General features: G+C 36.0%; 1 protein-coding gene across 4 annotated transcripts in view; it reads right to left on the bottom strand.

The window, feature by feature from the left end:
* Positions 1–15,782, bottom strand: part of ARHGAP29 (Rho GTPase activating protein 29) — a 53,648-nt gene that overhangs the window by 2,312 nt on the left and 35,554 nt on the right. For 2 of the 4 annotated variants that reach the window (XM_074906600.1, XM_074906596.1), the window contains exons 6-23: positions 13,128–13,188; positions 12,508–12,645; positions 12,166–12,230; positions 11,581–11,691; positions 11,376–11,456; positions 10,903–11,091; positions 10,521–10,658; positions 9,048–9,238; positions 7,109–7,275; positions 6,432–6,560; positions 6,170–6,268; positions 4,505–4,683; positions 4,054–4,242; positions 3,760–3,897; positions 1,978–2,210; positions 903–1,209; positions 626–734; positions 148–264 (exon numbers count right to left, since the gene is read on the bottom strand). In XM_074906600.1, the coding sequence (XP_074762701.1) occupies positions 148–264; positions 626–734; positions 903–1,209; positions 1,978–2,210; positions 3,760–3,897; positions 4,054–4,242; positions 4,505–4,683; positions 6,170–6,268; positions 6,432–6,560; positions 7,109–7,275; positions 9,048–9,238; positions 10,521–10,658; positions 10,903–11,091; positions 11,376–11,456; positions 11,581–11,691; positions 12,166–12,230; positions 12,508–12,645; positions 13,128–13,188 (2,641 nt within the window). The remainder of the gene's footprint in view (positions 1–147; positions 265–625; positions 735–902; positions 1,210–1,977; positions 2,211–3,759; positions 3,898–4,053; positions 4,243–4,504; positions 4,684–6,169; positions 6,269–6,431; positions 6,561–7,108; positions 7,276–9,047; positions 9,239–10,520; positions 10,659–10,902; positions 11,092–11,375; positions 11,457–11,580; positions 11,692–12,165; positions 12,231–12,507; positions 12,646–13,127; positions 13,189–15,782) is intronic. The other 2 variants (XM_074906599.1, XM_074906598.1) reach the window with 2 other exon arrangements.

Below are 15,782 nucleotides of genomic sequence, written 5' to 3' on the forward strand. Positions count from 1 at the left end.
TCAGTACAATTAAAAGGGATCGTGTACAGTTACTCCTAAATAAAGCAGAGAAATCATACCTGCATTAAAACAAACCACTGTAGTAGCACAGGCAGATAAATGGAAAAAAAAAAATCTTATAGAAGATTTATAGTTAGGTTAGCAAACCTGGCTTTTTCTGAGCAATATTATTATCCACGATGCTGGTAGCTGATGATTCTGTCAGAGAATTACTTTTCCCAGAATCTTCTGGTTTAGTTCCAGTGAGTGACAGTGATACACATTCTGGGGGAAAACAATGGTCAAAACATGTTAATTTCTGGATATTGGTTTGCAGCATCGTTGTGAATTTCAGAAATCCACAGTCACAGCATAATTATCTTCTTTTTTGTATAAAAGGGAGAAACCAAAACACTGTTGTGTTCTCTTACCAAATACTTTAAGCTCTGATTACATAAATGCAAGTTTCATTAAAGCCTTTAGAAGGATTTAATTCTCTGTTCCTCTTACAAACAGTATATCAAACAGTGATAAACAGTTTTATCACTTGCTTCTTTGTCTAAAGAGAAGAGCTGCATGCACTATAGTCTAATGCATCCATGAATTCTTATTCACACAGCCCAAGACTTAATACCAGTGCACTAACCAGTTACAGATGTATCTACTTGATCTTTTGTATTCTTGCTATTGTTTGATTCCAAAAACAGTGCAGCTGTTTCTGAAGCTCTGCCTTCACTTGGAGCTATTAGAATACCCTGTTAACAAAAGTCAAAGCAAAAGTAAATGAGAACTCAAAAGGAAAGGCACTCCTTAACAAAAAACCCTACAAATATTTAATAGAAATGTACCCTGTAACACTGCAGCATTTGACATAAAAGTTAATATGGCACAGGTAACACTGTGGTAGCACAAGAGTCACTCACTTCCTTTACAGCAATAAATGACTTCCTCTGCTGCTGGGGCTCCCTCTCTTCCGCTGATAAAGCAACTCTGACTGTAATGGCAGTTTCTTCAGACTGCAATGTGCTCAGAAGTGGTTTCAATGAAACATCAAATATCTTTTCATAGTATGTTATGAGCAGCTCCACTACCCGAGCCTGATACGGGTAATCCACAAGTGATGACAGAGAAACTGTAGCATCTGTTTGACGTGGCCTGATCAGAGTTGGACCAAATATTATGCCAAGGTTGCTGGCTGACATTTTATTTTCATCAGACTGTTCTGTAACCCTGCATAAAGAGGGGGAAAAAACCCACAAACCCCAAGAGTTAGAGGGTTTTACTACTTCAGAACTATTTTAGATATCAAAATATTATGTCTAGAGAGGCTAACAGACAATAAACAAACTGAAGGTGGGTTTGGTAGGCAGGCAGAATCTTCACTGCAGACTGCATTTAACAGCATCTTGGACTACATGCTTTCCACATAGGGCGTTTTTATGTCTATTTGGTTAATGTTTGTGCATATTTGGCATTTCTGAGGTTGGGGAAAAAAATGTGTCTCATTCTCATTAATATAGCTGTGGCCCAATATTACCCATTTTTTTTGTTGGTAATCGGCTTGGGACATCCTCATCACACATCATGGTACAATCCAGCATTTGGAGGAAACAGAAGTGAAATGTAACTGGAGAATGGTTATTAACAGACAGGATGCAAGTTTCAGTTTTCTGTTAACAGCCACCAAATCACTGCCCTATCTGGGTCATACCATGATTTAAATCACACCTAGGTCCCTGCAGCTGCCACCAGTTACTACTTGCTAGCAGAGAATCAAGAACCATGAAGCTCAGCTCTTTCCCTCCTTTCTTTCCATTTCATATTCTTCTTTCACCCAAGAATTCATGAAATTAGAAAAAGAAACAGAACAATGTCTTCTAAAGGCATACATGACAATTTTCTCCACAGTCATCTAAAGAGTACTAGAGCTTCCTAGTACACCGCATGTAGCAGTTTATTTATTTTTCCACATCACTTTGCATTTAAGTCTTTTCTCACCTGTGGAGGTGTCCAATAAGGTACTGAAGAGTGTTATAGTTTGGTACAGGCAGTTGTTTCAGAAGATCTTTAATTTTAATAATGATCCTATTCAGTTCAATACAGATTGACTGTCTTTTCTTTGATTTGGGGCAAGTTTGTTTAGCATCCAATTCCTCATTAACATTCTGGCTTTCTTTCGCAAGTCCAATGAACTCATTGTAAAGCCGAAACAAAATCAACGGTTCTGGAAGCTGAAGAAATAAGAACATTTCAGAAAAATAGTCAAGCCTGAATTTTAACTTGTTTCCTTCCTGCTTTTTTTCAACTTTGTCTGACCTAATATCTTTTCTTAGATGGTGACATTGTTTAATCCTTGCTCATTAGCTGAAACCACAATTTTTCAAATCCAATCCTAGGTAACAAAACCCACTCCTCCCTACACCTTTCTCCAGAAATCTTTTGCTACCCCTTTCCTGCAATAGCTTCAAGACTGAGCATTTATCAATACAGGTACAGATTTCAAGAAAGTGATTGCTATGAGGCAGGATGTTACACTGCATATGCACAAATACCATAATAGAGCTGTTATTTTTTTCCAGTCTTTGATAATATATTACATGTGGTTTCAGTTTGGTCTGTATTCCTTTTTTTAAAATTGGATTTATGTCACATAACATTAACTTTTATTTGTGATTTATATACTCTCTTAGTAGGAAAAGAAATGTTAATAAAACAACCCAAAAAAGGACAAAACCCTCGAACTTGACCTGGCTATTTACATTGCATTGCACCAGCTTAGATAAAAGCAAAAAACATGTAGACTAATTATTAAAACAAATTATTTTGAGTTTTATCTAGTCTTAAATAGGGTCTAACTCAGGATTCTATCTAAAAATGTTTTAACTGCATGTTTCTAGCACTGTTCCTGCATTTAAAATGAGCTGGTTTACCTAAAAACCACACCAACAGATGAGCTACAAAGGAAGTGATAAGACCAGAAGAACATGCGTTATTTGAATTTTTTTAATTATGAGCTCTATTCAAAATGCAGCACAGTGCCCCAATGTATAGAATATGATACCTTTTTACTTGAATAAGTAGGTAGAGTACATCTTCGCAATTTCTCAGAAGCCCTTAACTTAATGGTGATGATCACAGCATTGGAATTCTCATCTCTGACAGCCAGTGTAAAGAAGAGGACAGGGCCATGCAGCTAAAGATTATTTCTTTCAAGATTAACAAGTTTTCAGAGTGACTCAGTAATTTCACTGAGCAACACCCCAGCCTCATTTTTTCAGATACATACTGAAACTGTTCTGGAAAACTCAATCATGAAGCTTTAGAGCTCATTTGGAAGAAATATATTAATAAACCCTCCATAATGAACACATCATCGTGACCATTGTATGCGCATTTCATTAAATTTTTGTTAGCATCTGTCTGCATGTGGCAAGAATATGGGAATGTTCTAAACTTCACATAAGACAGGAAAATTCAGTAACCAGAAAGGTTTTAGAAATAAAAGCTTCACTACAATTGCATAAACAAAAGCTTGTTCTATGTATGGTACTAGTATTTAAAGAGACATTATGCCCATGTAGATTACAGACTGTAATATGAGCAGCTTTCCCTCATCCTGTCACAGGCTCCATGTGAAATAAAGAAGCCTACTGCAAATACACAAGGCACTCATTTAATCTTCTGCTACAGGACTGCTGAAAGGGATCTTTTTTTTTCCTCTTGTATTGAAGAAATATACTACAGTACTTTGGTTTTCCATCTGACCTCTCAAGTACATACCTGGCGGAGATACAACTTGAGAACATTGCTGATATCATGTGCATAGAGTTCTGAGAGCTCGACCAAATCCTTTCCATTTTCAAAAGCTTGACAAAGCTTTTCAACTCTTGATTTGGCTCCATTCACACGATAGATGCCCTGAAATTAAGAGACCAGCATAACCCTATTTTAATTTGAAAGGCAAGTGTAAAACATAGATGATATCAACAGTACAGCATTAACATCTTGAGAAGAGATTATATTTTTTTTAAAAGATTGTTCATACTTAAGTTTTATAAACAAACTTGAGCATACCTTGACATTCAGTGCTCTACTTTCAATTTCTGACGTACACTTTTTGATGATGAAAGGAATGCCATCGGGAACATTTTTAGCAGCTTGGGCAAATTCCACTCCAAACAAGTGAAGCCTTCCATGAAGTTTTTTGTGCCCACATTGAATAGCTAAAGTCTCTAAACATTTTTTATGGCATGCAAGTGAACACTACAGGGGAGAAAAAAAACCACACATGGTTTGATACAATCTGACACCATAAGAAATATCTCTGCTGTTTGTTACTCCATACATGAGCAAAAGGAAAGATCTGTTAGTCTTGTATTTGCAATATTTGCTTTTGCTTTAAGTTCATGATGATTCTAAGAAGCCACAAAGTCTGTACATTTTATACAGAAAAATAATGCAAGTTTCCAGAAGTCCCGACTTTACATAAATCCCAAGCAGCAATTTCAACAACTTTTCAACTTACCTCCTCACATTCAGCTCCATGAAATACCACTAAGCTGTCACATTCTCTGCATTTAGATGGAGCTCTCAGCTTCCGTAGTTTGTGTGTTTGTGCTGCTTTGGACATATTAGCGTTTCTAAAAGGTCCTGGAGAATTTGCAGTTTCAGATGTCAGATCATTTACACCTGGAGAGAATTTCCCTGTTACAGTCATTCTAATATCTGCTCTTGAGATAGGGTATTTATTCTGATTTTTTAGAAGCGTGCTGCAGAATGCAGCGTTCTGTAAGTAACAGCAACTACCAAAGTAATGAAAAGCATTTTGATCACAAGGAAGAAAAACAATGTTCTCATAACAGACACACTAACTATCAAATCATCTTACATAAAAGTGGAATCAAACAATTAGTTTTGCATTTTTAAATATTTCCATTTTCTCCTGCATTAATGTCAAGTGAAAATATTAAGATATTTAATTCCAACTGCAGTTTCCCTGCAGTTAGAGCAACTATTCATGTAAGTTTCATTCTATGTATTTCAAAATTCTTACTAGAGGATGACAGATGACATTATGGTTTTGGCCTGTAGTGTTTCTGAAATACTTGAAAAAGAATACTTTGAAGCAGGGAAGAACACACGCTCACAGCAGAACCCATATAAAATAAAAGAGAATCACTGATTTTCAGTCTCCTGTGATAATGTCAAAATATTTTCTAAAGGATTCTAAAACAGTATAGCAACTGGTGCTTTTTGTGACCATTTTATTTTCAAGTAGTTTACTTAAAATGCTATCAACAATCCTGTGAACCTTTGTTTTGCAGATAAAAACTTAAAATTAACAGTTAATTGTCCAGAAATCATCTTAAAAGCTCAAGCACTGATTAAACAGTACCACTCCAAGTGAAAGTCTGCATTCATTAACATGTTGTCATGCTTTAAACCTGGACCTAAATTAGTATTGTTAACCACAGGCTGACTCCTAGAAAGCAAAGTATACATTTAGGAAATAAGGACTAAGGATTTCCTAAAGGCTTTACTGAACAAGTGCCACAAATATTTCAGAACTAGTTTGTAAGTATTGCAGACATACCATAGAACTATTTATGATAATTCAGTTATTTAGGTTTCAGTACCTGTGGCAACATTGTCTTTATACAGTCAAAATTAATTTGGAAATTAGAAATGGTCTAGTCAAATCTCGGAGAGACATTACCAAACTTGCTTATTGAAGTTGAGAAGGGTGAAATCTCAGTTACTACACTAAACATCTGCATCCACTTTTTTCCAGTTTGCCAATTACCAGCTCTCTGTATCTGTGCATTTCACTTCTAAATTTAGAAGTGATTGGACATCTCTCAGTGCCATGCAGCTAACTTTAAATGTCTGGAAGGAATGGTTAATGGATCATTTATGTTTACTTCAGGAGGGTAAAGACACTAGAAATGTTCAAAGGCCACCCATATAGTTAGTCTAAATATATGAAAACAATTCTTCACCACTTCATTAAAATGACCTGAATGTTATTCTTCAGCTCTCAACCTCAAGTGGATGCACACTGTATTGAAAAACATTACTGTTGGTAATCACAGCCTTATTAATGTACTTTTCTTAAGCACATTAAAAAGAAAAGCCACACTTTACAACAAAAAGCATCTTCTGGGGACTTCAGGTATGGAAACAACATTACCACAGTCTGAAGGAGATGGTGGCTCCCTTTCATCAAGATCATCTGCAGATGACATAGTACCAGTGGAAGGTGTTCGGGGAAGTCGTCTTTTAAAATCCCCTAGCAGATGAGAAAAATTTTCAGGAAGCTGTAAGTATCAGTTCCACCCAATTACTCATTTTCATTATAGGCTCTGTCCAACACTTGCTAAACTAACAATGTAATGTAATGATTAATGCAAAACTTAAAAAAAAGAAAAAACTTCAAATTAGTATAGCTGTACCTGGGCTAGCAGATGGAGAATCCATGGATCGTGACTCACTGCTTCCCCCCGCACTTTCAGAATCACTGCACATTCCTCCACTCTGGTTCCCAACTGACCATGATCTGAATGGTGGTGGCCCTCTCATTGCTTTTGAAAAGAAAACCCACAAATTCCAAATGTCAAGGACAAAATTACATTATTTTCTTTTTATTTAAAGACTATGACTATATTCGAAATAGGAAAATATTGCAAAAATTACATGAACATGCAATATAGTGAAAAAAAACCCACAACATATATTCCTGTAAAAGCTTCAAGTTGCATGAAAATGAATTTCAGAGGCTTGACACTTGTGCTTTTTGCAAAAGACCTGAATGTAGTATTTACAATACACAATGTAGTATTTAACAAATAAAAATTGCTAAAGGTAATTGAAATGGTTTAGTACACTGAGCTTGACAGTACTTGCTGTTTGAACTGCATGTCACTCTTCTTGTCAACCTAGGTATACAAGCAGGCAGTTTTCCATTTGTCCTTACTTTCAAGTATGTAACCATTTTTATAACCTTTGAACTTCAGAATACTTGTTAACCCTGTCAGTGTTACATTTCTGACAGTGAGACATCAAGCTCTTGCTTTTTTTCTGGTATTTTTACTTAAGAGACTGAACTCCAGATGAAATACAAAAGAGCTACCTTGGATATCTGTACTGCTGGAAGATCTTGTCTCTCCAATCTTTTGTGAACGATGATAAATTGGGCTTCCCACATCATCTAATGTCTGAGCAGGAAAATCTCCTGAACACTGAGATAAGTTACCATGTGACATATGGACACTGTTGGTAGATTGCTTATTAAAAACCCTTCAGAAAGGAGAAAATAATTTGAAGAGTAAGACAGAATTAAATGAAAGCAAAGGGGTTTTTTACCCCGAGTGTTAAAAATGCTTCTTTTAATTGTTGTTCATGAACATACATATTTGACATATAATTATTAAAGCCCAAATTAAAAAAAATATGGTAGTGATTTAGTTTTAATTAAATATATGCAATTTCCCAGTGTTCCCCTCCCAATAAATCAGCTTTTCTACATCTCTGCAAGGTATTATGACCATTATTTTGCAGACTTTGAAAAAACTGTTCAAATCTGTTCATCTAAAGATCAGAATAATTCAGAGGCTATTCCATCCTAATTTTATCCTTTTCTCCAAAAGATTCTCTGCTCAGTCATCAGGATCATTCACCTATAAACATATAGGCATTAAAATCCTGTGCTTTTTTAAAAGCACAGAATATATGTTGAAGCTGCCAGAGATCTTATAGTCAGTACGTTGTGAAAATCTGCTCTCAAGGTAAGAACAGAAAATTAATGCAAAATGCTGAAACACCCTGTGGACAAAATGGCCTGCTAGCCAAGTTTAGCAGTCAGGAAGCTGTTTCTTAATCAGTTCTACCCTATCCAGCTAAAGGAAATAAAGGCTTAAAAACATTAAGATTTGCATTTGTTCAAGCTACAGTCCCTTAAATAAATGAAGTGATCACTTTTAGGTCTGCAAGTACATGAAGAATCACAAGGCCATGCCAAAGAAAACAAAAGGTGGGGAGAGGGGAGGAGAAAACCCAGTCATAAATCTTAGGCAGTAAGTAGCTGGGAGAGCACACAAAACATTTGAAATTTCATGCTCATCAGTTTCTCAGGGAGCTGCATAGTTAAATCCCCCTAAGTCAAAGTTTATGACTATAGCCTAAATTAGTCTTAAAAGGCAGGAAATTTACAGACAAGAACTAAGAATCTCTGCTTTAACTTTGAATTTCCTGGCTTTTGTTGGTAGAAGTCTGACTCAATAGTTAGGTTTTGTATTTAGTTTCCTATTTAAAGATGATGACGACACTTTCCTGTATAACTGTGAAACACACAGATTGGAATGGATATTCTGGTGCTTTAGTGCCAGGATGACTATTTTATAACAAGTTAAAGGTGGAAAAGCATTTGGCATACTGACATGAGGAGTTGCCTTTCTGTCTTGTGGTCTTTACTTCCACACTAGCTGTACCTTTAAGAGATTAACAGTAAAAACTGCCATTTCACCCATGTTGCAATAAGATAATTAAGGTATAACACAGGGACATGTGGACTATAATTTTTTTTAGTCACATAAGCATGAGACAGAAATCGAGCAATCCTTCCTGCCAAGAAGTTGCCAAACAAACAATATGAAAAAAAGTACTGTAACAGTAACACCTGCAGAAGAGGAAAACTACCTCCTCAAGACTTTCTAAACTGATTATCAAATACTACTGTCACACCACACTGCCAAGTTCAAAATTCACATTTTTTATATTAACCAGTGTCTACATTAAAATAGTAACAATTCTTGCACAACAATTCTCAATGCTTTTGCAAGTAGTATTACACAAAATTACATTCTGCTTTGGAATTTAAAGTCAGGTTTTAAGGTCAACATTATATATAATCTACCAAAAGATAAACCAAAGAAACAGAGAATAGTGAAGCATGGCAGCATGGTAAAACACCAGGATTCATTTAATTCCTCCAGTAACATTCTTCTACTGTTAAACTGTGCCTAGCATTTAATTCTAAACCAAGCAAATACCACCTATAGTTTGGGACTCACCCATCAACCTGGGAACTCTGGGTTTCAAAAGAACCTGATTCAATAGGAACACCTTCCTTTGGCAAGCTTTTCACAAACTCTGAATACTGCTGACCAGGATCATAGAGTTTGGCACTCTCACAGAGGGACTGGCAGTTAACTGGAAGAGATACAACCTGAGTGTGCTGCAGCTGGAACAGGTTAACTGTTGCCTGTTGGGAAAAAAAAAAAAAATCAATATTTGTAGATCATTTACTAAATATTTCACCTCCTCTTTTCTCAACCCAAATTAATATCCCAACAGAAAATTACTTTAAAAATAAGACTAGAAAAATTCTAGAAAATAACATTTGTAGGGATGACTTAGTGCAAGATTCCTGAAAATCAACTGCAAAAACTGTAGTGTAAATACTAATATTCTTCTTGTCTCTGGGTTATTGAATCCTCCAGGTAGCAAAGACAATTCCAGTGGCTTCCCACTTTGAGTTGATCAAGGCAAACAGCAAGGTTTTTTGCTACCAAAAAGGGAGTTTTTATGTTTTGGAGGGAATTTTAGTCCCCACTACAATGATGAAGTAGTTGCAGTTCTAAACGCTGATGAGCTCTGTATCACCTTGAGACAAGAAATGGAAAAAACTCCTTGTCCCAACAGAACAGATTAACTGAACATTTCCTTTGTTAAATTATATAAAACTTAAAATATTTTATCACAAGGCAGAGACCAGGGAAGGGGACAGTGCATGGCTGCTTCTTCACCTTTGGGGTTGCAAAGTAGTTTGCAATTTAGATACACTTGAATTGACAAGTCTGTCTAAGCTTTCTACTGGTCTTATGGGTTGGATTTGGGTTGCTTGCTCCCCATCACCTGCCCCAGCATTAAATTTTCTTTGTTTCATCTAAAAAAGTATGCATCTATTGGCAAAATGTGCTTTTAAATCTTTTTTAAAAACTGTGTACATAGATACACTGTTTTGACAAACCTTTGCTTATTGTGTAAGCAAGCATTACGTGTAGCATTAATACAGTTAGTCACAATGGATCCTGTAGTAATTGAGACTGTCATCAAGATTAGCAGGCTCCATGCTGCAGCATGTTAATGTCCATTCTGTTCTTGAGCCAAACATCTTTGCTAATGCACTAATGAAAATAACGGGAATGGGAGCTGTACTCTTAAGCAACAGAGTACTACTACTGCTATCAATATTCTTAGAGAGATTTTACAAGAATTGTTTAATCAGGGTTCTTGCAAGGCAACCTCTCATAAAAAAACCCAAACAGAACATTCAAGACATGTATAACACCCTCCCCTTTTAAAAAAAAAACCTCCCAGCAGAAAAAGAACATTACAAACATATTAAAAGTTTTACTTCTTCTATTGGCTTGACCTCTGCCCTTTCAAAACATTCTGTTTTAAGCAGTTAATACTACAGATGGGGCTTTCTCTTACTCTTAACAATATATCTGTGCCAAACATATTTTTAAAAGCATGCTTACAGCTTTAAGAGTAAGATCACACTGGTAAATAAGTTCCCGAAGCTGTGTTAAGACATCACTTTTAAAGCTTTCCAAATCATTTCTTTTTTCTTCAACCTCTGCCATACTCGCTTTATAGTGTTCATTGGCCTCTTCAGCCTAGAGAAAACACAAGTATAAAGGGTTGATGGACTACAGACCTTATACTAGAAGCAAGGAAAGAAAAAAACCACACAAGATGCTTGTAATTAGAGATTCCCATTTCAGATAAAAGTCCAAAAGAGCATAGCATGATTAAAATTAAGAATGATGAACAGAACATTTGCTCAAATGCTCCCACTGGGAAAGTGCAAGTAAAACCAGTGTAGGCTTAACTGTAAAAGCAAGAAACAAAAACTCCTACTTTTTGAAGAGCTTCCTCTTCTAGCCTTCGTTTTTTTTCCAGTTGCTTACTGAAATCTTTCACAAAGCTTCCACTTGAGCTAAGATGTTCCTCCTCAGCACGAGCAGTGCAGGATTTTGCCTTTTCATACTCATCTTGACGCTGTGTATATAGCAATTTTGCTTTTCTTAGAGCAGCTTCCAGCTCTTGCTGCAGAATGCAACAAAAGAAAAAAGCGAAAGAATTAATTATTTTAATTTTCCAGTTATTTAACGTGATGTTTAAAGAAGCTGTCATGCACAGGTCTGTATGCTGCAGTTCAAAGTACGTAACCTCTTACAAGTACAACTGTGTCATGAAACTGAGTTACGTGCTACATTCAACAAGCCCTATAGAGTCTACATGTGAATTTAAGCACATAACAACCTAGTTTGAGTTTCATTCTTCTGAAGAATTTAAGATTGAACACTGTTAGATATGAAAGAAATACCAACCATTTTTTTCTGTTCTCGCTGCCAAAGGTCCTTGATATCTTTCCTTTGTCTATCCAACTCATTTTTCCTTCCGAGAAGAGGCTAAACAGGAAATATTAATAGAGTACATAAAAGGCGTATAGGCTGCAAGTTTGTCCTTTTGAATATTTTGTGCAGTTACAAAACTTTTTAAAAACCTAAACAATATCTTGGTCTTTAAGCTTACCTGCACAAATTTGTTAGACTGGAGAGCAGCAGCTGTCTGTTGCCAAAGTTGATTGTTCTCAATATCATTTTGAAAAGCATTTATGAATATTGATTGGAATGGCATATAATCCTAAAATTACACACAACAAAAACATAAATGTTCTATGTAAGGGAGAAGTAATAATGTCTGTATAATTGAAGTAGATTTTCAATTAAATTTAGTAAGGTATTTATGTGTGTGAAAGAGTTACATATGAATCTAGAAAATTATGAATCTACTAATTTCTCAGCTATGTTTCATTTTACTGGGAAGACACTCTGAAAGAGAAGTCCACAAGTCCAAATCACAAAGCATACAAGATGTTAGACAAAAAAAAGTGTACTGTGAAAATGATAAGGCTAGTCTGCATTTTCATTATAAATCTATACATCCAAATTTCCATAATATGCAGGAAGACACAAAATAAAACAGATCTTTTAACCAGTGATTTACAGTATAAATCCATTCCATATCACCTTAAAAATCCATTCCTCATTTCACTTCTAGGCAAGGCATCCAATGCATAGTTAAGACTTTAAAATAAAGCCCCTAAAACGTACTCACCTGGTGTCCAACAACAGCTTTAGCAGTTTCAGCCATTTTTGCTAAGTTTTTAGCACACTCCACTTCTGTTAAAAAAATTCACAGTTACTGTTTACGCTTACAGTTGTACCACATGCTATATGCTTTCTATATTCTTCCTCTAACAGACAGGCTACAGAGGGGACCACCTTTCACTTTGTTACAGGCCCTTAATTATAGGAAATGCACGATAGTTCTGTCCACTTCAGCAGAACAGCTACTAATTTAGAAATCACATTATTGACAGTCTGCAGCACAGAGGCCTAACAACAGATTTAATTTCATCATGACAAAGCTGATTAAATGCCAGAAAGAGCCACTCACCCAAGCTAAGCTTTTTTTCTACCCATGCAACTACATCCTTGGTATATTTTGACCATGCTTTAGCATAGGACAGAGCTGATTCAATTCCACTGTCATTTCTCAGGAGCATGCTATCAACCTCCTCTGCTCGAAGATGTCCTGAAAATAAAGCATTGAACACAATGAAGTGAATTTTAGACATGGCCACACACTGAGAGTAAAGCCAGTATTAGCCAACTGTGAATGCTTAAGCAGCTCTGATCTTGAGTTGTTCTTTAATGCTAGTTGATTCTAAACAGAACTGACAGAGGTTTTAGAACAAATTAAAGGGTCATAGTATTCTATCTGGAGTAGTCATATGGCCAGCATAACTTCTTAAAGGAAGTGACCCAACAAAACACCAATCATATGATGACATACAGAAGTGCTTCTGGCCTTGGTTCTGGCCTTTCCCCTTGCCCTGAAAAGCAACCCAAGTTGGTTATTCACAAAAGCATAAAACCTCTGCAACAGCAAATTTTTTACAGTAAAGTTTTAATGGCAGCAGAGGTGTAAAAGAGTGACCAAGCAACTTATTTACAACATTTTACAAGATGAAAACACAGATACACAATGGTATTTATTAATATTAAATGACCTACCTTGAATATCATCCCTTTCATGCAGTGAACCCCCAGACTCCACAGAAAGATTCTCAAAAGACTGGTGTACAAAAAACAAAACATTAAGTTACAAAAGAAAAGCTTTCACTAGAACTGACGGGCTAACAAAATAAATGGCATCATCTGTCCCTTTCTTTTTCTGCAGATAGAAAAAACCTGTACTGTAACTCACTCATCTAAGGCATAATACCTTCTAAGCTCCCACAGCTGTCAATTGAGACATAATAAATAGCAAGGAATCATTATATACCTTTAAATAAACAATCTTGACAAGCTGTGATGGAAGAGTTGTTTAACAAACCAGGTTGATATTTAAGTGACATCCAGCTTTTCTTAGATCCCCACCTATCTTTATAAAAGTATTTCATACAGACCTAATGTCATATACATACGACACCATCCTACATGCCATTAGAATCCTTTATTTCTTCTTCAAGGGAATAAAGTGACTAGTAACACTTGCTAATGAAGCCCTCACAGTCAGTACAACCTGACAGAACTTCATCCAACAATGAAAGGAATTTAGCACAAGATTTCATCCCTACCTTTGCCCTCATGCCACATTTAGCTACCCCTTTAATTGAGCAAGTTGAAACTATTTGTAGGACTGTGCTGTAAACCAGACCACTGAACAAATTTAAATGAATGAAAAGTTTACCTAGTAACCACCACCCCCTTCTAAAAAAACAAAACCCAACATAACTCTACATCATTTTAAATTAATAAGCTACTCTTGAAAGCTCTGAAGCAGCTGTCAGGCAGAAGACAAAGGCTGAGAAATAGCTGCAAATTGGCCTTAAGATTTACAAGAATTAAACTTTGGTGCTGTTTTATTTTCAGACCTAAAGCTAAAATGGAGCACAGTAACAATTATCCAAGTAGTTCTTTTTTGTTTGGTTAGTTTTTAAAATGTAAATGGAAACAGATCATAAATCACATAAAAATCCCTGGTTTACTTCACAGCAAAAGCAGCTTTTCCATATACCAAAACATGCAAGGCATTAGTCATCAGTTACATTGAACAGAATCAAACTAGTCTAAAGAACAGCTTCATTCCTAAGAAACTGGAATATTAGTACAATTGCTGCCTAAAAGAGAGTTTCAGTAGAATGGAAGGGCTTTTTCAGAACAAGTGGAACATCTGTCCAAAGCTGTCTATCAATGAAACAGTAAAAAACCCCAAAAGTCTGAATTCAGAGATGGCTCAATATTCTGTTGCACAGAAAGCCTGAACATTCCTAGATTTAGTTCTGATTTGGGTATAAAGTATTACTATCTTCAGGTAGATTTTGAAGTGACAATCAGTTGTCAGGGAAGAACAAGTAAGAAGAGGAAAAAAACCCCCATACTTTATATTACTTCAAGAGGCACTTACAATTCTGGTCCTAAAAATTATTTCCTCTTCTGTAAGACCTAAATCGTTTCAGTCCTGAGAACTGTTCACTCCTTGCCAGTAACTCAGGCACACAGTTTAGTTAGGGCAGATAATCAATGCTCATTTATCCATCCACATTCACCGCACCACAAATATGTAATACCACATTTTAAAAGAAAGCCCGCGGACAACTACTTTTACTTATGTCCTACAATTTATTATCAGAACTTGACCCATACAGCTTGCCCCCTTCAAGCATCCAATGACTCATCCCAGTGAGCTGAACAAAAATTTAAAAAGCCTGACTTCTAGATAGATTTCACTGCTCACAGTCTTTTCTGCCTTTTTTTCTCCATTACCCAAGAACTGTCACTCTGACAAGAGGCAAATCTCTGCACACATTTTGAAAATTTTATCCTCCTTTATTATGTTCTCAGATCTACATAGCATCGAATAGCATTCAAATAGCTTGTTGAGTAATGAAAATTTAGACATGCCTGTCTCGTCTCTTCCAACATATGCTAAAGCTCTTCTCTTTTTAATTAAGAAATTTCTTTGCTTCCACCTTGTACTTCTGGTTGTACTACAAGGGCTAAAATGAGAACAATTACATTTGCTAAGAGGGGGTATACATATCATTTAGCTTAAGCTTCCAAGTGGAATGCCTGAACTAAAGAATGTAGACTCCCCTGCAGCCAGGAGAAGCAAGATCATCTCCCTGCTCCCCATCTGACCACCCCCACCCCCCTACTCCCCCCTCCTCTCAGAGCAATACTCAACAGCTTAGTTAGGGAGGTGCCTTGCCTAATATGCAATTACAATCTCTCTCCTTAATTAACCCTCAAATCATTTACATGTTAAATTCTACCAAAATGTTATGCTATAATCTTTTTAAGATACAGCTAGCTGCTATGTTCAACCACTGAATGTACACATCTACAGGAACGAAAAGTTAATACAGCCACTTACATACTTTGCATTTAACTCCTCCTAATACTCAACTAGTTGACCTCCAAATTGCTCTCTGAATTGCAAAATCAAAAGTGAAATGCTTCATTTGTTAAATGTATATTTATTTGCATGAATGAAAATGCACTTCAATTTAAGACAGATTTCCAATAAATTGAACCATATTATCCTACCTGCTCCAAAGTTTACAATTGTTCCCTTTCACATTAGGAAAAGCCAATGACACTACAAAAAAAGGGTTTTAAATCTAAGCTAGTGACTTGCAGCATCTAGAACAGAATTCCTTCTTC

Source organism: Athene noctua, chromosome 5 (assembly GCF_965140245.1).
Source record: "Athene noctua chromosome 5, bAthNoc1.hap1.1, whole genome shotgun sequence".
Taxonomy (NCBI): Eukaryota; Metazoa; Chordata; class Aves; order Strigiformes; family Strigidae; genus Athene; species Athene noctua.